We start from the raw sequence: 22820 nt of genomic DNA on the forward strand, positions 1-22820 counted from the left end.
ACGAAGCTGACTGTCCGCTAACTTTGGTGGAAACGCTGAATCATTTCTTAAGGACAGTTAAGGTTTTTCAGAGCTTGTTAATATTTCTTGTCTCATGACTTAGGAGGAGAAGATGATTTGGAGGTTTGTGCCATCAGTTGGCAAACGTCATGCTCCTTAATGGAGAACACACTGTTAAATGGACAGAATCCTGTGCGGTACAAATGACCAGTTCCTAGCAAGGAGAACAGATTGACCGCGGGAGAGATGATGTGGTTTTTACTGAACCAAGGGGCAGCAAACCAGCTTCAATTGTTGATAAATTATCACCTGATCTGTTTTCCCGCAGTGGGGCTTACACTGGAGGTTTTATGTGACCTCAGTAATAAATGAAGAGATTGAGTTCTGGGAATGGGGTTTCAATCTAACATCAACAACTCATTTGGGCTTAGTAAACCCTAGAAAAAATTATGCTCAATTTCTAAAAGAGCTCAGTTCATTTCAAAAAGTCCTTATAACTGAGCTTTTGATAAATATTTGATGGCTGTAGAAAGCAGCTCTTTCTCCCGTGATCCAAATAATTTCTGTTAGTTATCTCCAAATATGTAACTGACTTCCAGCCACACAATGAGATGACACAGTCGGTTTCCTGGAACACATTTTGCAAGCTGTTTGTTTCTGAAGTTGCACCATCAAGGAACACTGCTTAAAGTACACACATGTTTCCTGAGGATATAAGATACACACATGTATCTTATAATCGGCGGCACTGTTTGGTAGCAACCGAGGCAATTTTTTAGGCCAAAATGAACACAGGCCTTCTCTCCTGCTTTCTCCTCTTTTCTCCTTCCCCTTCCTCCATCCGTCACATGTTCACTGAGCACCTGCTATGTTGGTGATAGTCTGTTTGACTTTGAAGATTTAGAACTGCTGTCTAAGGAGCATCTTGTTCTCTGCCTGGGGCTCCTGGGGTCATCTGATTAGACCTTACTGTGCTCCAAAGGATGCCAGCCTTCTCCAAGGGGAGCTGATGAGCACAGCATGAACACCGGCCCCACTTTGGTGGCTCAGAACATGCAGGTACCTGTTAGAGAACACGACTGGAACTCACCACTTCCCAGTGTTTATCAAAACTCAGAGGCACGGAATAACATTTGTGGAAAATGTCCTGATTGCTACACCATCCATCGGTCCCTCTAGAGCAGAGGTGTCCAAACTTTTTGCAACGTTTTTCACCAAGGGCCATATGCGGTAAAATACACAAACAGCCGGGCCACTCACTCGAGGAGAAGTACGTATTGCCTCACCTGGTTTATTTAAGTAAACTAAATATATTTTTGGAATTTGCTGAGGGCCAGTTAACAATGGATTGCGGACCACAGTTGGCCCACGAACCGCAGTTTGGACACCCCTGCTCTAGAGTCACTCAACTTGGATTAAATTGGACTCACTGTTCTCCACCTGACCTTACTCTACAGAGAACATATTGAATTAAAATGCACATTAGGTACGTTCTAGGAAACACCCCTGCTCCCAGCATGTTGATCCGTTTTCCATGAGGAAGTTCCTGAGTGCACTGCTCACTACCAACCCATTGTCATGGCTACCAGGGCCTCTGTTAGCACCTGGGTCAGGGCCGGGGTGGGGGAGGACCCCACTCCAACCTGATGTAGCCTGGTCTTCAAATACATCAATGAGTGAGTGCTTTGATCTCACTTTACGAACACTGGAACACTGTACTTGTGTTGGTTGCTGAACACTCACTAGCAATAGTGGAAGGACACCTGTCTGCAGGTACGTATTTAGTCCTCACCTTGGCTCCCAGGAAGCAGTTTCCACCTTTACCCACATGGGGCAGATGGGAGAGGAGGATCCAGAGAGGTCAAGAACTCCTGGGAGTAGCACATCCAGGCTTTGCAGCCAGGCGATCTGACTCCAGGGGCCTCGTCTGAAGAACAACTGTGCCGTCTTGCCCCGCCCACCCCCTCCAGCATCCAGAACACGGTCAAGTTCTTGCTATTTGCAGTTTATGTAACATTCTCATCTTTGTTCCCATCTTATCTTACACGTTCCTTCCACTTTATTAATTGGAAACTATTTTTGCATTGCATTCCTTCTTTGTAAGCTTCCTAAGGGAGATATTTAAATTAAATATGCATAAACATAGACAAATAGGTAAGCAGTTTTCCTGAATACTCTCCCCAGCACAATGGTGACAAGTGGGGTGGATGACGGCTGTAATAGCTAGTCCACTAACGGAGAACTATGGACTAATGGCTCTTAAACTAGCCACTGGCACTGTGGACGCCTGACATTCTGCTTGGATAGCTCAGCGCGAGCTCACACGTGTATGTCTAAAACCAATATTATTTCATAGCCCATAAGACAGCTCTTATCCTCGACTCTTCAACTTCAAATCCCTAACCTGGAAACCTGAGATTCAGGTGGCCTGGCCTTCCTTTCTGCCCCCTCCATCCCAATCTCTCATTGTCTAGGTCCATCTCCCACAGACCTGCATGCCCCTTCACCTTGTCCTTTATTTTCCTAGGATCATTGTCTACACTCTGACCACTACTTGTCTAAATGCCAGAAGGTCACTAAATAATTGCCAGTGCTTTTGCGCCAGACAAAGTTGGGTTCAGCTCCAGGTTCTACAATCATTACCTATTCACCGTGGCTGAGTCACTAAACTTCTCTGGGCCTCAGTTTCCTCATCTTTGAAATGGGGCAGTAGCTACCTAACTCATACTGTTATGGCTAAGGTGAAATGAATTGGTATAAGCAACATGTTCAACCTGTACCCCTGGGGCTCGGGATTTATTTGCTTTCTGCCATGATCATTTAGAGAAGGATATTACTCTGCTTGACATGAAAAGCATCTGTCAGTAAGACATTGTCTTATGTGCTACTTCAGTACCTTTCCCCTTCCCACACATTGAGCATCCTAGCCAGATATATGGCTTTGACAATGACCTAAGTGTCTGACATTTAAGTGTCTTTGACGGTCTCAGGAGCAAAGAACAGTGGTTCATTTCTTTTCAGTTTTCAGTTTCCTATTAGTAGCTTGAAAATCAGAGGAAATTTCTTTCTACTTAAGACGCATCATGAGAGCTGTGGTGTTTATACAAAAAACACCCAGAGTTGGGATATTGCTTTTCATTTCAGCAGAGACCCAAACTATTCTCTACTTTTCCAGGAAAGGAAGCTATGATTATTAGTTTCAAAGTATGCTTTAGCTGCTATGAGACTGGCAGCTGCAGAGATCAGAAGGGCTCCTTACTTCTTCCCTGGTCAGTTTGAGGGGGGGGATATCTCGTCTATGGACTGAATGTTTGTGAATCCCACAAATTCCTATATGGAAGCCTAATCCCCAGCGTGATGGTCTTAGGAGGTAAGGTCTTTTGGAGGTGATTAGGTCATGCGACTGGAGACCTCATGAATAGGATAAGCCACTGGAGGGAGTTTGTTTCTGCTCTCTCTGCTCTCCACTCTGTGAGGAGATAGCAAGAAGATGGCCGTCTGCAAACCATGAAGTGGGCCCTCAATAGACAACGCTGGTGCTTTGATCTTGGACTTTCCAGCCTCCAGAAATACAACAAATAAATGTTTTCCATTTGTGACCCAGTCTATGGTATTTCTGTTATAGCAGCCTGTGCTATGATACCTTGAATATTTCTAGACGCTTTCCATGCTCACCTAACATGAGAATCTCTGTTTGCACACATGCCTTTCCTGGAAGGAGGGCAGTTACATAGGGGCAGTCATTAGCAAGTACCTGCCGTGCCTCAGTCCCCCATCTGTAAAATGGGTCAGGGGAGGGGGGTCTCCTAGGCTAGTTAAAGTAGACTCAGAAGGCATTTAGTAAGTGTTCAAAAATGTCAGGGGATAAAAAGGAGAGGGTTTTCACTGGAGGTAGTGGGTTTGTAAGACAGAGTGAAGAAAATGAAACACAGTTCCTGAGATGGGGTGGGCACACAATTACTCAGTGAATGGATCTGTGTAATCTCTATGCAGGAGGCCCCCTGCTTCATGTGGAGGTACCTCTGAGGAACTCTGCTCTGAGGCCCTGCCAAGGGGTCCCCATGTGGCTGTCGGGGAGCAAGGTCTGGAGTGGATGTGATCAGGCCAAGTGCCCTAAAAGGCCACAGGGGGAGATCGGCTGGAGAGGCCTCATAATCAGGGCTGAAAGTAGGGGCAGGAGAGTGAGGCACTCTCTTTGGGCACAAAACTTACGGGGGTACCAAAAAGCTCAGCAATCATGAGAAATAATGCCCCAATGCAATGTTTTAGAAAGTCAACATTGATGCAGAAAAATCCAGAATGAACTAAAATATTGAAGTTTTAAATGAAGGCAGGGCTGTGGCCTGAATTGTGTCCCCTCAAAATCACATCATGAAGCCCTAACCCTCTCCCCCCAAGAAGTCTTTCTTTCTCTCTGCTTTGTGAGGACACAGAGAGAAGGTGGCCGCCTGTAAGCCAGGAAGAGAGCTCTCACCCTGCCCCATGCCCTGCGGGACCGTGATCTGGGACTTCCAGCCTCCAGACTGGGAGAAAATAAATATCTGTTGTTTGAGCCTCCCAGCCTGTGGTATGTGGTTATGGCAGTGGAGCCAATTAAGACACAGGCTGATTCTGACAGTGCTATGCTGGGCATCCCAGAGTCTGAGGCAAAGGAAAAACGTCCGTGCTCATATACATGATTTTATGTTATTTTTTTTGTGCTTAATTTCCCCATAATATTGAAGGTATTGAAAAAGTATAAGTTTATTTCTAATAAAGTCAGGAAACTAAAATTGTAATTAGGTCTATTTTTAGTACAAATCAGCTATTTAAAATTAAAATATTGTTGTCTATTTCAATACCTCTGCTTTATAATGTTTCAATAGATTTTCAACACTTTAATGTCATGGTCATAAAAAAAAAAACAGCCATTCAAAATACATGACGCCATGTACACGGGGGTGACATTTTTCCTTTTGGACTTGGGAGGGCGCTGCTCAGAACCCAAGAGGAGACTCTGTTAGGGTTTCTTTTACTGTCTGTTTTTTTACTTGTGCTTATTACTAAAGCAATGCATATATATTAGAAACAATAATTTGAAAGCAAACACATGAGGAAGAGAGCAAATGGAATATGTTTGACCCCATTCACTTGGAGAAACGCTGGTGGTAACCTCAAGTCAGACATTTCACGTTCCAGTCTCTGCCCAGGAATGAGAAGAGGGAAGGGGACCCTGTCCTGATGTCCCTGGATGGACGAAAGGCTCTGATCTAGCACACTGCTGTCCCACTGTCTCTCTCTTGCTCCATCTGTGTCTGTGGGAGAGGGAGCTGAGCATTGAGGCTCAGTCCTTCCTGTCTTTGGGGGCTCCACCTGCCTCCAGGAAATCACGCTCTGGGACGTTCTGGTTACCTGTACTGTCCCCCCACAGGCAACCCAGGAATCTGGGTTGGTGCCCGTGAGGGCCCCCCCACACACACACACACAAAACTCCCTCAAAACTGCTGGGTGACTGAAGATACTCAATTTTGCACAAGCCACCTTTTCAAGCAAATTTCTCTATGGTCAGCCTGTTTTTTTGACTACACTGTTTTTAACCAAAAGACCAGGACCCATCCTGTAATGAGTTGACTTTAAATAAACAGCTCTAATCTTTTACGTTTTGTATATTTATCTGGTATCAAGCAGATCCCAGATTGGCTGGATTTTTCTTTCCCTGTCTACCAGAGAAAAGTTCAGTGAGCAGACCCTCAGAAGCCTCTGGAATTCCCATCTTTTCACCTAAGAACTTAACCATCAGGTTGTTGTGTGCACAGTAGACTTTATGGTCACTGCATGGCCATTGTGGCACCAGGATGACCTGCGGGCTCATGTGTGCCTGTGTACGGCTAGCACCTCTGTACCTGGCTGTGCTCCTGGCCGGACACGGCACTCAGACCCGTTGCCGCCATGTAAGTGCTGCCGATGGTCTTGATCTTTTCAACCCCGCTGAATTTCGGCTTGGACAACAGCTGTAAGGCAATGACCATCACTCAGTTATTCAGCAGAGTGAGCTGACCCAGGGCCAAGCAATTCCTAGAGACATCCTCAAATTCGAGTTTACAGTAATGGGTACACAAGATGTTTCAACCACGGATTACTCATCCTTCAACCTTGGGCTTTGTTGGGAAAGAACACTTAATGCATTTCACACAGAGCATGTCCTTGGAAAGAAATTTCGTATAATAATTTACTCCCAGTCAACATGAATGACCTTCCAAAATCTGCTAGTGAAGAAACCAGGATAAGTTATGATGCACATGATAAGGGCCTCGATTAAATTTCCTGACTGAGTGTTTGAAAGATCTATTACAGAAGTCTGACCCAGTGAGTGAGGTCTCCCTTGCGGTGAGGGGGATTTACGATCAGTTATTGTGCTGAGGGTTGGCTTTTGCCCTTTGAGCACTTGATGTAAAGGGAATGAAGATCTAGAACAGCACCTCCCATTAGCTCAGACCCTAATATTGCTACCCCAGTTACAATCTTCCTACTTGACTCCTCCCCACCCACTACTTTAGGCCTTGGGGTAGGATGGAGAGAAGGTAAAAATAAGAGAAGCTGTAGGAATGAGAAAGAATGATGGAATGTGCAAGTGAAGAAAACTCTAGAAGGTTCTAAATTTGCTCAGGACAGCAATGGTGTCAACCAAAGTCTGGGAGCATCTTTTTGACCTCTCTTTGGTACTTCTACTTTCTGAGAAGTTTCTTTCAAGATTACATGTTAGAGAAGTTAACAGAGAGCAAATCCCCTTGCCATGTATCCAAGAGCTAATCCAACGTTGAAGGGTATTGTCACCCACTGGCACTGGGGCACATTTATTTTACTGGGGGCCCTTGAGCAAATGTGCCACCATTTTCACCATGAACATGTCATAACAGTGGAAATCTCTAGTAGTTATTACTTCACCGTGAGTATTAGTCAACCTCTTGGTGAGGAAATGTGCAGGTTCCACAAGTCATTTAGAAGGTGGGCCCGAAACCATCATATTACATAATTTCATCACTGTATTCCATAGTTCCATAAATCGTGATGAATTTATGTTCACAGGTGTTAGTTTTCATATATTTGACTTAATATATATAAGAAAGATATAGAAGCAAAATTATTAAAAAACAGAGCTGCGTTTGTTCTTACTGTAAAACAGAACACATTATTCTTTCCAAAGGCAGAATGTTGAAAATTGAAAAATCACACCTATTTCAAATTCTAAAACATATACAAGGCGTGATCAAAACATACAGTGAACACTGCTGCTGAGTGCCATCCAGGTGATATTGTGTTTTTTACCTTGATCAGATTGTGAGAGCTGAATTTGTAGCCAGCAACACTACAGTGAACTCTGAATATTATAAGGGCTTACTAGAGCATTTAAGAAATGATGTGCATAGAAAATGGTCTGAGAAATGGGCAAATGTTTTCATTCTCCATCATGACAATGCTCCGTGTCACACATTGCTTCTGGTACAGCCATTTCCGTCAAATAAAAACATTATGGTGTGTCCTCATTCACCTTATTCACTGGATCTGGCACCATGCAACTTCTGGCTCTTCCCCAAAGTCAAAATGATTCAGGACATCGAGGCAGCCACAATAGCACAACTAAAGACACTCATGAAAGAGGACTTCCAGAACTGCTTCAGAAAGTGGCAAGAACAATGGGGTAGGTGTGTTTGAAGCGAGGAGGAGTATTTTCAGGGAGATTATGGCAATGTGTCTTTCATTCTAATATATATATTTTTAAATTTAAATGTTCACCTTATTTCTTGGTAAGACCTTGTACTTTGGCCCTTCTAAAATATATTACCTCATGTACATATTGATTTTTCAATAACAAAGCATGTCATCCACTCAGAGTTCAAGTTGCTGTCTGACCGAAACCTTGGAGGATGCAGAGACAGACATGCCAATAATCTACTATGATGAATCGATTCATCATCTTTTCGATATAAAAATGGATGGACGAGACTTGGAGTTGAAGCCTTTTGAGAAAAGTCACGAGCACACCGGACATATATTTTATGGAACAGATGTTGTTGGTAGTTGTTCCTAGCCATCATACCATCTCACAAATACCATACATTTGTCTTTCCAGAATTGTCTGGGACCTAAAAAGAGCAACAAGCTCTAACTGCAGCCACAAGGAGTGACATCAAAGGCCAAGTTTTTAAGATATGCCGTGATGAACAACGTGGGACGTGCCGGCCGGCGCCTGCCCGCGTGGGACTGGGGCTGCCCGCCTGCCCAGGGTCACTCCCCGGTACCTACGTCATCAAAGTCGGCGATGATCTCGTTCAGGAGTCGCAGGCATTCCAGACCCTCCTTGTTGACATCAGACTCCGTGTAGAACTCTTTGAAATCCGGAATGGAGGCAAACATGACACAGACGCAGTCATAGGACTGGTGGTATAACTCCTGCCCAGGAGAAAAGGAAGGGCTCAGCAACAGGAAACCTTGCAAACAAGCGTGCTCCTAATGCCAAGTGTTTCCTTATGCTCGGATTGGCAAAGAAGCCACCAAGGGCCCCACTCCCGCTGTCTCACCACAGGGCGAGGCCCGTTGCAGACACTGGCCATGGCTCACAGGTGAAAGCTTCCAACAAGTGGATGCAGGCTCAGAACGCTCAGCCCTGCGCTCCCGCTGCCGTTACTGGCCAGTATGCAGTGCCCTCCCAGTAAAACCTCTCTGCATCTCTACCTTAGACAATCACAAGAGACCACAGGCTTTTGCCTTCGGAAACAAGTGTCCTTTAGGGGAAACAAAATGATTTCCCACACCCCTGCATTGTCCTAAAATGACTCGCTATGGCTACATTCTTTGAAGTCTTCATACACTTCCCTCTTTCATGTCTCCTAAAGGGAGCAGATGGAACTCGCCAGGTTACTTCTTAGTTACAGCAGAAAGGACCAGTCGGTGAAACTCCTCAGGCTACGTATCATATTCTATTAGACACCAACAATATTTGAAACATCTTTTCTCAATAGAACGAGGCTCAGAGTTCTGTGTACATAGACATAAGTACAATTACAACATCTTATAAACACAATTTCAAGGTGGTTCCACAATGTTCCCGACATATAATGAAACCTCCAAGTTCAGTGAAAGTTTCAGAAAGGAAGGGTTGTTTCGTGAGCGTGGGGGTGGGGCTCGTCCTGGGAGGGAAGACCCGCAGTCCCACTGGCACTGGCTCCTCAGGGAACTCGAATGGCCCAAGAAAGGCTAGATGGGCAGGTGCCGTCATGGTACAGTGCATCGTGGGAAATGCCCCCTCCTCCTGGAAACATGAGGTCAGTTCTGTTCGACCAGAAGGCTGCCCTCTGAGAGGCTGGCAAATCCTGTATGCCTGGTAGGGCGAGGAAACCCACTTTGCATGAATGCTACTGGTGATCTCCGTCCTCTGGGCAACCAAATGAATCCCTTGGCAGAGTGAGCACTTCAACAGCACTGTGACTCCAGGGTGGTCTCTGAGAAGAATGTTCTTCCCCTACTTAGGTCTCATAACAAACACATCAGGGGAATGGCGACCCACGGCAGGTCACAGCCACTTCCTGGAAAAGCTAGACTCGTGTCATCTTCCTGTTCTCTGGGCCATCCACCCCGCAATGCCTTCTGCTACTGCCTCACTCACAGTCTGTACAAAATACAGAAACAATAGAATCGAGGGTTTCTTTTCCTTCTCTGTGCTCAATATGGTTGAGCTGGCTCATTGTGGAAACCTGTACTTTCTTTTGCTGCAAAGCTGTTTTCGTGAACACTCACATCCTGCAAAGACAACCAGTGGCATGTGTGATTGCCAGACTTAATGCTGACTAAGTCAGAAAGATAACCTTCTAGAAACCTGTTCTAGTTAAAAATGCCAATTTTATAAAAGTGGTATCAATTCCACTGACTTCCCTGCTGTTAAGGAAATGGGGTACATCTAGCAAGGCAAGGATATATATTCCATATCCTGTGTTTCCCCACTGTCTGCTGACATCAGCCAGAGTGACTGCCTGGGGAATGATGACGACACCAAGAATAAGCATGAAAATCACCAGCACTGACTGTTTGCTGTGTGACAGGATGGGCAACTCTCTGAACACTCTACAGGCATGAATACACCCATGACTCAATCCTCACAGGCAGGTATTTATTCTCAATTTACAGAGGAGGAAACTGCAGATTCACAGGATGGGAAATGCTGGGCTAAGATATGAGTCTAGCTCTGGTCTCATCTCCCTTCTCCATCCTGCTTTCCTGTGATTTCTTGAGGGGCGATAGAGTTCAGAGACTGGCTTAGAATAAGTCAGGCAAACAGGAAAGAAGAGAGAGAATCCACGGATTCCCCAAGTCTGGCCCAGGGAGACCTCAGGAGGGGCGCAGGGGATCTGCAAGGCCTGCACAGCTGCTCCCTGGGGCCTTTTCACATCTGGAACTAGGCACTGTGCTGGCGTCAGGCTGGAAGTTGCCCTGAGGACCTGGAATGTTCTCTCCTTCTCCCTCCTCATCCTCTATCTCCCCACTAGTTTCTAGCATTTTCTTTTCAGGTTCAGAAGTCACTTCCTCACAGAGGTGGCCTTTCTGGACTCCCTCATTTATGCTGCCAGTGCCTTGGTAGACAACAGGATCCTGTCCCCTCCTGAGGACGAGGCCACCTCTGCCCTTCTCATCGATGCACCCAGGCCCCGCCCAGGCTGAGGGCAGGGGCAACGTTCCTACATGATGAATTTACAGACTGAATGGACACCTGGACATACAGACATAAGGAAGCTCTTACATGGCTAATGAAAACAGATGGTCTCTTTCATAGATGTAATGATTTCATTACCTGTGATCAAAACGTAAACAGGTTGCTGAATACCCTACTGAACATGGACAACTCACGAGAAGGAATCGCAGAGTGAGTGATCTGTGGTCAGTCACACCTGCTGGGGGACCCTGACTGGCTCACCCAGCCCAGAACCGCCCCAGAATGATGATAGTGACAGTGTCCAGCATCTCACCCCCCACCTGGCACTTCTCCTTAGTATAACCTTGACACATGCTTCAGAAAAGTACTGTTCCAAGCCTTCTCTTCAAGGTTGCTTGAGTATCATCACGGTTGAGCTGATCTGTTCACAAGTTCATCCATCTGTGGTTCATCCATCCCTCACCTACTGCTCATCCTCACTAAAAATTTCCTAAGAACAGGACTGCACCTCATACGTCTCTGGAATGCCACGGTACTCAGCTCTGCACACAGTGGGCGCTCAAATACGTGTTTCGCAAACTAAGCGAGTTCCACTGTAGATACATCAGCTGACTCTTGTAATTCAGGAATATTAAAAAAGTCACAAAATTTCATTTCATAAGCTATGCCATTGCTGAAATGACACCCAGCCTTTCCAGTGCTAAATATCCATTCCTTTAGACATTCCCATTTCTCCAATTCCCATGAAATTCCCATTTCTCCACTCAAATGGATGGACTCAGGACTTTGATCTATTCTTGTGCTGATGACTCCCAAATTTTACCTCATGTCTTTGAAATTCTGAGACTTTTAAAAGGCTCTCAGGGAAGCCATGAGCAATGAGCAGAAGTGTAGGGTGCGTGATTTAATTTTGCTTCTAGATTTGGGCCTCTATCTCATGCTGGCAAGGAAGGCATCCTCCCACTCCAGGGTGAAGGTGGTGGCCACTTTTGTGACCTATTTGGAACCGAGTGCCTTGTATTGGACCTTCAGAACTTTACGTGATTGGGAGAGAAAAATGAGAAATAATGAATCAACTCCACGCTAAGACGTTCATTAATCTCGATTGACATTTATATAACCAATCAGTGTCCTCCTGAAAATGGACAAATTCAGGCCAATACTGGACCTGAACACTGAGGTGTTCGGGGGACCACAGGCATTTAGGTCAATGCCGGGAACTCCCAGCACTTAGTCAGCCCACAGCGCTTAGTCAGCCCACTGCCCCATCCTGGCCACCAGCTCCACATCGTCTCACCTCATTCTTTAGGCTCCTGGCCAGGAAATGCTCAGCCACGTGGGCGGGAAGCACATTCTCCAGTAGCACGCGGTTCAGGTTCTCCATAGTTTCTATCTCTTCCCGCTCTTTTTTGAACTTGTTCTTCCATAAGAAGTCTAACCTACAGTAATATTCATTCTGTTACAAGAGGACACAGAGGTAAAGAAACAATAGGCATCTCGTCCTGCCAGAGAGCGGAGGTTTTAAAGAGAAAATTAAAAGACCGAAACAAAACCGAAAAAAGAACCCCCAAACAGAACTGTCACCTTCCCTACAGAGCCCTCTGTTCCCCCCAAATGGCTCTCATAAAACCTCCAACATGGATGTGCAAAAAACTAGTTCAGGAAAGAACCAGCTTCAGGAATAGAGAAAATATTTATATCGGAGGCTTGCAAGAAAAGAAGACATGAAAGCTTCTCGCATACTTATGTTCATCGAAGATGGCTTGAATTAGTTCTTGAAAAGAGGGATAATAGAATATAAATAATGAATACGTGAAAAGTGAAAAGCACATTAATAGAGAGAGTGCTTTGTTGAATGATTTGCATTTAAAAAAACAATAGTGCCCATTTATGGCAGTTAGCTTTTAATATTTAAAAATCAGTTTTCCCCTACCACAAATTATATAATTAAGTAGTCATTGAAAAATATGCATTTTTTTTTCATTTGGTAATTCACTGTACTGAGAGAATTATATTATATTTAGACAAAAGTTCATTTTGATGTAATTTAATTAAGATGGTGCCTGGTAATAAAAACATATGTGTTCATGCTTTATAAGGCATTAAAATTTAATGTTTCTAAAAACCAGTTAACAATGTAGAAATAGAGAGGCTGTGTACCGTCAAAGGCCCTCTTTGGCTTTACCGCCAGCTGTGATGTAAATAATTTAATACAAGGAAACAGACTTGAGTGACTCCTCCTATAACAGAAGGGCCTATGAGAGACAGCGTTTCAGCACAGATAGAAATTTATTGACAAATAACTGCAAAGGGGAACTAAATACAGGGGGTTTGTTTCTTTTATGGTTTGGTTAATCATACCAGTGACAGTACAAAACCACACACACACACACACACACACACACGAATGGCTGCTCACGAACTAATGGAGATTTTTTTTAAAAAGTCTACATTCTAAAACCTGAAGAACATTGGGCATTCATCAATTAGGTGACACACTCAGAAATTGTTCTTCCTTCTCTGAGGTGCCATTTATTTTTATGTCCGATATCCAGACCTTTTTAGGAAAGACTGCAAAAGATAATTTTAAGTGTATTTATATTAAATTTTCACATTAATGCTCCATTCTCCACATTCTGCACTTATGGCAATCATGCTAGGCACTTACAAATAAAGTCCCTTGCTTGGAGAATAGATGATGTATTTGGGTCTTTTGGGGGATCAACCTGTGGTATGGCTGGTTTTAAACTAAAATGACAGAACAATCCACGATGGTGGCAATGAGAAGACACAGGTATGTGCTCCAGATTTGGCAAAAGTGAAACATGAGAAGAAACCCAGGAGCCAGTGGGCAGGCAACAAGCCCAATTCATGCAGGTTAGAAAGGTTTCTGTAAACCACACGAAAAGGCCGCTCAGGTTTTCCAAGCAACTGCTCATGCGTTGTAGGCAAGCATTTTGCAAGTCTCCTACCACAAGGAACCAGAGCAGCCTGGGACCAGCTACATTGGGCGGAAAGTGCCATTTTGCCAAGTCTTCATGTCTGCCCTCCCACAGCAACACTCTGCTATAGAGTCTTCTCCTTGATGTACAGGTCCGTTAGAAACTCACGTGGCAACACCCAAAGGAGGACAAATGTTTCTATCCCACACTGGTTCTCATGGATTTAACAGTGTCCCCCAAAGACAATTCTAAGTCCTATTCTCCAGTGTCTGTGACCGCGACCTTCACTGAGAAGAGGGTCTCTGCAGATGTAATGACCTTCAGGATCTCAGCAGAGATCAGCCTGGATTTAGGGTGGGCGGGGACTCCAACGGCTGCTGTCCTTATACGAGGAAGAAAGGGCGATTTGGCAGAATCACAGGGGAGCTCATGGGGAGAAATCCAGCAGAGGGCCAGTCGGGAGCCCCTGTCTCCGTGACTCTGCCTGTCACTTCCAATAACACAGCAGCCCTGCCTCGGGAACCTCCATTCCTCACATCGCCACCCATCTCTCAGGTTCTATCTGCGGCTATTCTCCATGTTCTCAGGGGCCCAGGGACCACTCAGAAAAACGACATCTGCTCTTCATTCACAGCAAGGGCAGGAGACAGCAGGAAGCCTGGAAGCGACATCCAGACCAGATGGGGACCCCAGAGGCCCTCACTGCTGTTTGACATCCCAGCACAGTCTCCAGGTCACTCCTGTGTTTTGTCTACGTCTGAAAACACACTGAGGAACCAGAGGGATTTATGTCTATCTACACAGACAGAAGAAACAGTCCCTGTCCGGGGTGCAGGAAGCATGTGACCACCTTTGCTTGGATTCTGGACTGTCACACATAGTGATCTCAGCCTCACTTGTGGGCCACGAGGCTGCCAACTGCCTGCTTCCACATCTGGAGTGAGCCCACCTAGAAGGCAGACCCTCGATGGCAGTGTGCTGTTTAAACCCGGGAGAAATACAGGAAAGGCCCTTGAGTTGGCCAGCATTTCCATCACAAACTCGATTTCAGTACAGAGAACAGGTCTGTAGCTCTTATCCAGGGCATGTATTATGTTTTCATTAAGATTTCTTAGAAACCGACAGCAATATTAGTATACTAACTTGCTCAGAAAGCAAACACATCACCATCAATTCCGAAAAGATGGTCATGGGGCCATGGAGCCATTAGGACAAATGACGACAAAAATAAGTTGCAAAATGTCTGTGTGATGGTTTACAAAACCATTCAGGAAATAAACAACTCTGAGGATATGAACACATATGAAACCTAAAATCCTGATTACAAATATTGAATGTCAGTTTATAACGTATTTGTTTTTCCAGAAGGGTGTACAGAAACTCTACATCTCAGACTGCAGTTCCTCTTAGCTTGGATGTCTTGGGACCTTAGCAAGTCATTCTCTTAATGATTTCAGACTGCATGTCAGCCTTCTGGCTCACGTGGGAATATCCTTGGTGCTACTTGGTGTTAAAGGACGACTACGAATCGAGTTCTCCCGGGGGAAGTAATGACTTTGAGTCCTCTAAATGTACGTATTACTTACTGTCACGTTAGTGACAAAAAGGAATGACTCCTGTAAGACCAGCATTCATTCTACTGTGTTAAATTAATGTCCAACCATAATATTATCGATTTTGACTATTTATCTTAAATCCATTAGAGAGTGACCGATGGGCAGGCGGAGGATTCAATAACATTTATGTAGTGGGATGGAGTGTTTACCATCTCAATGATGAATACATATATGGGAGAATTCAATTCTATTCTAGGTTCTTAAATGTATTGCTCTGAAGCCCTCTGAGTGATCATTCTAATGGGAGGAAGTGCAGGACAAAACATCCCAGGTAGGAAACGGAGAAACAGGTGACCCCACAGAGGAGATGGCCATGTTGTTTCTTGAGGGATGATGTCTAGGTGATATTCTGCAAGGAACTCCGGTTCTTTTACTTCCAAACTACAGTGTTTCCTGGGGGAGGACATGCTTTTTCTCTATGAGCGAGAACAGACAGCTGGTCACTATGGAGAAAACCAGGTAGTAGGAGAAACAAACGCAACCGGGGCAAAAAAAAAACAAAACAAAAATCGGGACATGGTATTATATAATAGATTAATTGAAATGTACAGGTTGTCAATAATGGAAGCCAAAGGAAGCAGAACCAAGCAGGTGCCAGGGACAGAGGCCGGGGAGGGCAGCGGAGAGACAGGGATCTCCCAAGCTCCAGGAATAGGGGTGAGGGCTGTCCCCTGACCTCTGGGGAAGGCTGCCACTTGCACCACTCTGGCCGACAGAAGACTACAGTCCCCAGGCTACTGGGCTGTCACTCACAGATCTGGATTCTGCCCTGACGATCGACAGCTTCCTACTTAACAGTTTAGTGATGTGTATGTAATTTAATTGGCTTTGTATCTTAGCTGGTTCTTTCCAAGTGAATCACTTCTTCGACTCATGCTCTCCACTGAAGCACTCAAAGCTAATTTGGACTGAGGAAGGCAGAGTTGTCTGCATGAGATGAGTCTGCTCTTTGGGCAATCGTCTTTATGGGCAGGCAGAGGGAGAACATTGCCTGTAAAAACCCCTGCACTCACAGCCTCTACTGGGAGACCAACAGGGGGTGGGGGCCCAAGGAGGAACAGGTTCATTCACATCACAAAATAAAATGTTTGAACAGAGGGCTGTATTTCTAGAAATGATTGCAAGCGACAGCAAAAAAAAAAAAAAAAAAAAAAAAAGAGGCATGCTATACACTCTGCAAAGCAAATGAAACCCAATCAAGGGATGTCAGCTATGAGGGAACGCTTTTTTTTAGCCTTACGAGATGTCCAAAATGTATTTTGAGCTTTAACAAGAAAACTGATTTGGATCACGAATATTCACAAACTTTGCCACTTGTGGAAAAAATGAAAGACCTTTTTCCTTTTGTCTCTAAGCCCACATACCTGATCTACCTACACTCCCCTACATAAGATGATTCTGATGCTTCAACATTGGTTTGCATGAAAGTAACTACAATGCACATCAGCAAAGTATTATTAACACAGCACCGTATAGAAAGTTAGGCAAAAAATCAGACTTCTTACCTGTCTGCCCAGGACAAGCAGTGTGATGAAGAATATAAAGAGAGATACTGAGCCCATGGTCTTTAGGTCTTTCCAAATGCCTGGTCTATTAAAAAACAAACAAACAAAAAAACAGACAAAAACAATACAAAATGACAGACACACAGGACTTAAAATTTGTGTCAGCAACTTCAGAATCTCTAGTGCCTGTTTACATTCTATTCCCACCAACACACGCGTGTTTCCAAATATATCTTCAAACTCTGATTACATCAAAACAACAAAACAATCCCATTTTGAGAGCTCAATAAAAAAGTCCCTCCAAATTAATATAGATTTCTTACTTTATACCATGCTCTAAGAAATACAAGAGGAAGGAATAGCAGAGTCTTAGTAATATTTTTACACTATCAATATGGATAATGTGACATATGAATGTTGCACAATTAACTTCGCAAACTTTCCACCATGTGCTTATACAGTGGAAAGTTCACAAACTTAATTGTCCCATCTTCCGTATGATACCTTCCGTTTTTTTTAAGTCATTATTCTCAGAAAGAGATATTTTGCTAGAATTTAATAATCATGTAAGGTATAAAAATGAAGAAGGAAACAATTTCTGCAAGCTACTGTAACCTATGAATAAGATACTTTCATACGACTTTCTCGCACGCACCCATTCTTATTCCCTTTTTCATATAAATGCTTTTGTATCAGAAGGGCATGAAAAGGATGGAAACCCTAGATCCACTGGCCTACTTCCCCTCAGGTACAGGCAGACATCAGTCACTTATCCCTGCCCAAGTTCTCCCATGTTGGCCCGGGCCCTCCATCCTCACCTCAACATTCTAGGCAATGACCACCTACACATCTGAGTTTGCTTGTGGGGTGGTCAATTTTATGAGTCAACTTGAGTGGGCTACAAGACGCTATTAGGTCAAACATTAATTGGGTGTTTCTGTGAGGATGGTTTGGATGAGATTAACATTTGGCAGGTGGAGTAAATGAGATTGCCCACCATAATGTGGGCGGGCCTTATCCATCAGTTGAAGGCTTGGACAGAAGCAAAGGTTGACCCAACATTGAGCCAGAGAGAATTCTCTCCTACCTGTGAACTGTGACATTGGTTCTTCCTGGTCCTATAGCAGCTTCTGTCCTTCAGACTCAAACTGGGATATCAGCCCTGCGTATTTTGGACTTGCCAACCTCCATTATCAGGTGAGGCAATTCTTGGTGATAAATCGTACCTGTCTGTCTAATCTATATATCTACATCTCTATCATCGATATCATGTCTCTGTCTAGTCTGTATCATCTATCTATATCTCTATCCGTATCTAGATCTATATGATGCCTATGTCTATATATCATCTATCTCTACATCTATCTCTATCCGTCGATTTCTATCCATCTATATCTATATTTATATCTATATCTATATATGTCTATCTCTAGATCCATCTCTCTCTCTCCATATTTACATCTATCTATATCTATATCATCTATATCTATATCTATCTATATCATATCCATATCTATATCTCCCATTGGTTCTAACTCTGTGGAGAAGGCTGAAAACACAGAATGCAAGGAGAAATCTACTGCCGTCCCCCATGGTAGTCCTGCATAAACTGACAAATGATAGTTTCCCACATGTAACTATAGACAGACCTGAAAGAAATGTTGATGATGTAGAGATACCATGTCACACAAGCATCATACATCACATTAAATCATCTATAAATATCACTTTGTGCTTGTGAGTTGAAGTTGCTTTGAGATTTTTCTGCTTCTCCAAGGAGGGTTCAAGTGCTGATGAGATAATAAGAGGAATTGATAACAATACTAAAGAAAAGAGCTCAGGTGGGCTTTGAAGTAAGATAGCCCAGGATGGAGTCTTGGCTCCACCCTCTCTACTGAGCTGTGGGACCTAGGAGAAGCCCCTCCAAATCCCATGTTCCTTATGAGCCAAAGGGGGTACCAATACCTACCTTACGGGGTGTGTTGCTGACTAGACACCTGGTACAGAGCCTGCCACACAGGAAGCGGTTCCTAGATGGCACTCATGATTTTTAGTATTAACCAGAGTAACAAGAGAGGGGATGGAACTAGGAAGTTACAGATAAGGAATGAGCGGTGAGTGTCATTAACAAAACGCAAGTTCCAAGCTCAAAAGGAAAGTGGATTCTTGCAGAAATGAAGACACAATTACCCGGTCTCAGTGGTTCAAGAGCTTAGGACCTCAGAGAACTCTCCAGAAAGACTGTGTGCATTTAGGGTGCTTTCCTCCTGACCAAACCTCTTGTGGCTAGAAGAATACGAGCTCATCAGCCATAACAAGGTCACCAGCTTCTCTCTGAGAATGAAATCAGCTGAAAAGTACCATTTTTCTGTCTTGCTAGTGTTGGTTTTAAGAAACAAGGTTCCTTTGCAGCCCTGTCAGCTGTGTCAAACAGCACAGTTGAAGGGACTCAGGGGAGCAGATGTTTATAAACTCGCTGACTTCAATGAATGCTAAACTCATTTTTTTTCCTATACTGATTGCATCCACACAATCTTGACCAGTTAGTAAAAGTGGTACAATGCAGCCAACAGCCCAAGAAGACGGTGCAGGCTGAGTTTTTAATTTTCATATTGCTTCACGAACATCTTACTACTTCACAATTCCAGGGGTTTGAGAAAGTAGCTAGGCCACCTCCCTCTTCCACCCACCATCCCTGTAAGCCCCAGACTAAGAGTGAAATGCTAACTCTCAGGTCAGGACCTTGCAGGAGCTTCATTGGTGTAACCAATCAGAACTCATGTCCCCTTTGCATTCCCAGGTAAGGGGCCAGATGCCCCAAACATACAGAGCCAGCTCAGGTCCCTCTCACTGATGGAGAGTGGGAGGGAGGATCCCTTTATGGAATTCATGGCCTGCAGACCTCCATAGGCTGACGAGCAGATTCTTCTAATCACAGCTAGCTTGACAGGGGGAAAAGAGCCCTCAATGCAAGCACAGCCTTTCTGGAGAGTTCTCTGAGATCTCAATTGGGTTTGCAATTAATCACACAGAAAATACATGTAAGCAACCTCCTGGGAAAAATCCCTTTTTGGCACTCCTCCTATTAATGCATTTAAACATTGGTTTAGGGGTGGAAGAGTCCTGCTCTACTCATCTCTCAGACCTTGAGTCCTCGTGGTGGCTGCAGGTGGGGACTAGGGATAAGCAAGACAGGGAGGGCCTCACTGCTGGGCAGGGTAGTGGACTTGAAAGTACAGACCTAAGTGGACCTCAGTCATCAGGAGCGACAACACAGCCTGTAGAACAGACTTGTGTACCAACACATGGTGCCGTTTCCACTCCTGAGAGTCTCTGTACTAGGAAGGACTGCATCTTGTTTTCTTGGGTTTCATTCAGGTGTCTTTAAAACTTCTTTTATTCAAGTAGCCCAAAAGCACTGTCAACGTCCCCCAGAACCCCTGTCTCCCCTGTAGGCCTCTCACGGATGGCTGCTGTCAGGGTTCCTATAGCTTGAAGGACGAATTTCTCCGTCCATAGATTCACTCCCGGGTTACCTTGTTGTTTGTATGTTTGTGGGAGAGGTGAGAAGAAAAGGAATTTGGTGTGTGGAGGAAGCACCTGGAAGAGAATCAAATTCCAGGAGGTCTTCTTGGCAGAGTCTAGTCAATTGTGTTGATCATTTTATTAGTTTCCCAAGACTGCCAAAACAACAAACCACACACTCTGTGGCTTAAAACAACAGAAATGTATTATCTCATAGTCCTGGAGGCCAGAGTCTGAAATCAAGGTGTCAGCAGGGCAGGGCAATGCTCCTTCTGAAACTTGCATGGAAATCCTGGCTGGCCTCGTCCTACCTTCTGGTGGTTGGCCACTAGCTTTGGCACTCCTTGGCTCATTCCTGCATCACTCCAATGTCTGCCTTCATCATCACATGACATTCTCCCTGTGTATCTCTGTCTTGCTTTGGTCATCTTCTTATACGGACACCAGCCATGTTGGATTAGGGCCCACCTCACTCCAGTATGACTTCATCTAAACTCAATACATCGGCAATGACCCTGTTTCCAAATAAAGTCATGTTCTGAGGTACAGGGCTTTAGATCTTCAACACATCTTCTTTTGGGGACACAGTTCAACACATAACAATTAGGTTAGCCATTTATATAAAAACGATAGCTATTAGGTGTCAGGCCTTTCTCTCTCTCTCTCTCTCTCTCTGTCTCTCTCTCTCTCTGTCTCTCTCTCTCTCTGTCTCTCTCTCTCTCTGTCTCTCTCTCTCTCTCTCTCTCTCTCTCTCTCTCTCTCTCTCTCTCTCTCTCTCTGTGTGTGTGTCTCTCTCTCTCTCACCTCTTTGAGTTTTAAGGATGAAATCCATTCCAGACTTTCACATACGAGGGTTGTTCTATCAATGAGTTATACAGTGGGGAAGACAGAGCTAATAGAACTGAGGAAGTTTCTAACTCTAAGACTCAGAACTCAGCCAAACTTCCAACCAAAATGTGACCAAATGTGCTTTCTTTGATACCTAAAATTGGAGTCTGGAGACTTATATACCCAACATGCCTGTAGCCACACACTAATTTGTAGTTGGCCTTTACCTGAGGCTGTTAATAGGGCATTCACTTTGGCTCTCAAGTTTTGAGAGTCCAAAGGAACAAAGAAACCTGACAAACTGAGTGACAGATATGTCACCAGGGATTACCTGGTGAACCTGTATCTAACCTAAAGGCAAACAGTTCTGGTGAGGAAAGAAACAACATTTTCATTCCTCTCAGGGGAGAAAGCAGTCCTGGCAGGTAGACGCAAACATTTAAATTTACAAATTTTGTGTTTTTCTAGGTGAAGTAAGCCTCTATGTTTTACGAAGAAAAGTACCCCAAGAAACTTAGTTTCTGTTGTGTTGGTAATAGTAGATAAACCGACGTAAAAGCGTGATATATCTGTATTTATATATAGATCACCTCTTCTTTATCCATTCATCCATTGACAGACACTTAGGTTGTTTCCATGCCTTGGCTATTGTGAATAATGCTGCAATGAACATGGGGGTGCAGATATCTCTCCGAGGTCCTGGTTTCACTTCCTTTGGATAAAGACTCAGAAGTGGGATTGCTGGATCACGTGGCAGTTCTATCTTTAATTTTGTGCAGAAGCTCCACATTGTTTTCCACAGTGGCTGCACCCCATTTTACATTCCCACCAACAGTGCCCTAGGTCCCTGTTCTCCCCATCCTCGCCAGCTCTTGTCTTTTTGGTGACAGCCATTCTGACAGCTGTGAGGCTGTATCTCATGTGGTTTTGATCTGCATTTCCCTGATTAGTGATGTTGAGCATCTTTTCATGTACATGTCCACCATTTGTGTGTTCTTGGAAGCTGCAAAACGCGTCTTGCTCCTGCGTGTGGCAGAAGTTTTAAGCCTGTTTTCCTCCTGTCCATCCTGCAATGCCCCAGGCCCAGTGCTGACAGCTTCCTTTTTGTTTTCCCAAACAAAACTTGCTAATGTTGAAGTTGCATGTTTGGGCCAGCTTTCTGTGTGTGCTCCCTAGTCCTCAGCCAACACTCGCTCTCTCCGCTGCCAGTGGGGGTGCACACAGGGAGTTGGCCATAGAACAGGGTGCCGGGTGAGGTACATGGAGCACGGGGTGCCTGTGGGCCAGTTGGCGTGGGGAGGAATCATGGGTGAGGTGCTCCCTACGGCTCATGGGCAGAATGCATGATGGGGGTCACAATGCAGTCAGCAGAATCCTTTTAATGCCCTTTGAGAGTCCTCTCTGCCATTCTTGCAGCTCTTCGTGACCCCCAGTTGTGACGCTTCCGATTTAGTACTCTGGATGGGTCAAGAAAGACATGGGCCTCCTGTAGTGTCCTGCACAGCTGGGAAGCCGGTGCTCATCACACGTGCGTGTTTTTCCTCCGCAGGAGAAGCCATGGGTGAGAAGGTGTCTTGGCCCTAAGCTGTGCTGCCTTGAGGGAGGGGTGAGGTGGGTGGACTCAAACTGTTCCTACCTGAATGCATTCAAGCTTGCAGTTTTCTTCCAGTGGTGTGCTGGAACCTCTCCTCTGGGAATGTGGACTTCCACAAAGGCTCTC

General features: G+C 44.6%; 1 protein-coding gene across 5 annotated transcripts in view; it reads right to left on the minus strand.

Moving 5' to 3' along the window:
* The window catches only part of ADCY2 (adenylate cyclase 2), a 370893-nt gene that overhangs the window by 29852 nt on the left and 318221 nt on the right, over nucleotides 1–22820 (minus strand). For all 5 annotated transcript variants that reach the window (XR_013993678.1, XM_081054221.1, XM_081054223.1 and 2 more), the window contains exons 19-22: nucleotides 16748–16832; nucleotides 11982–12140; nucleotides 8284–8430; nucleotides 5883–5990 (exon numbers count right to left, since the gene is read on the minus strand). Coding sequence is in view for 4 of the 5 variants with exons in the window: in XM_081054221.1 (XP_080910347.1) it covers nucleotides 5883–5990; nucleotides 8284–8430; nucleotides 11982–12140; nucleotides 16748–16832 (499 nt within the window). In the remaining variant the exon portion in view is untranslated. The remainder of the gene's footprint in view (nucleotides 1–5882; nucleotides 5991–8283; nucleotides 8431–11981; nucleotides 12141–16747; nucleotides 16833–22820) is intronic.

This window comes from Rhinolophus hipposideros, assembly GCF_964194185.1.
Source record: "Rhinolophus hipposideros genome assembly, chromosome: 7".
NCBI classification, from domain to species: Eukaryota; Metazoa; Chordata; class Mammalia; order Chiroptera; family Rhinolophidae; genus Rhinolophus; species Rhinolophus hipposideros.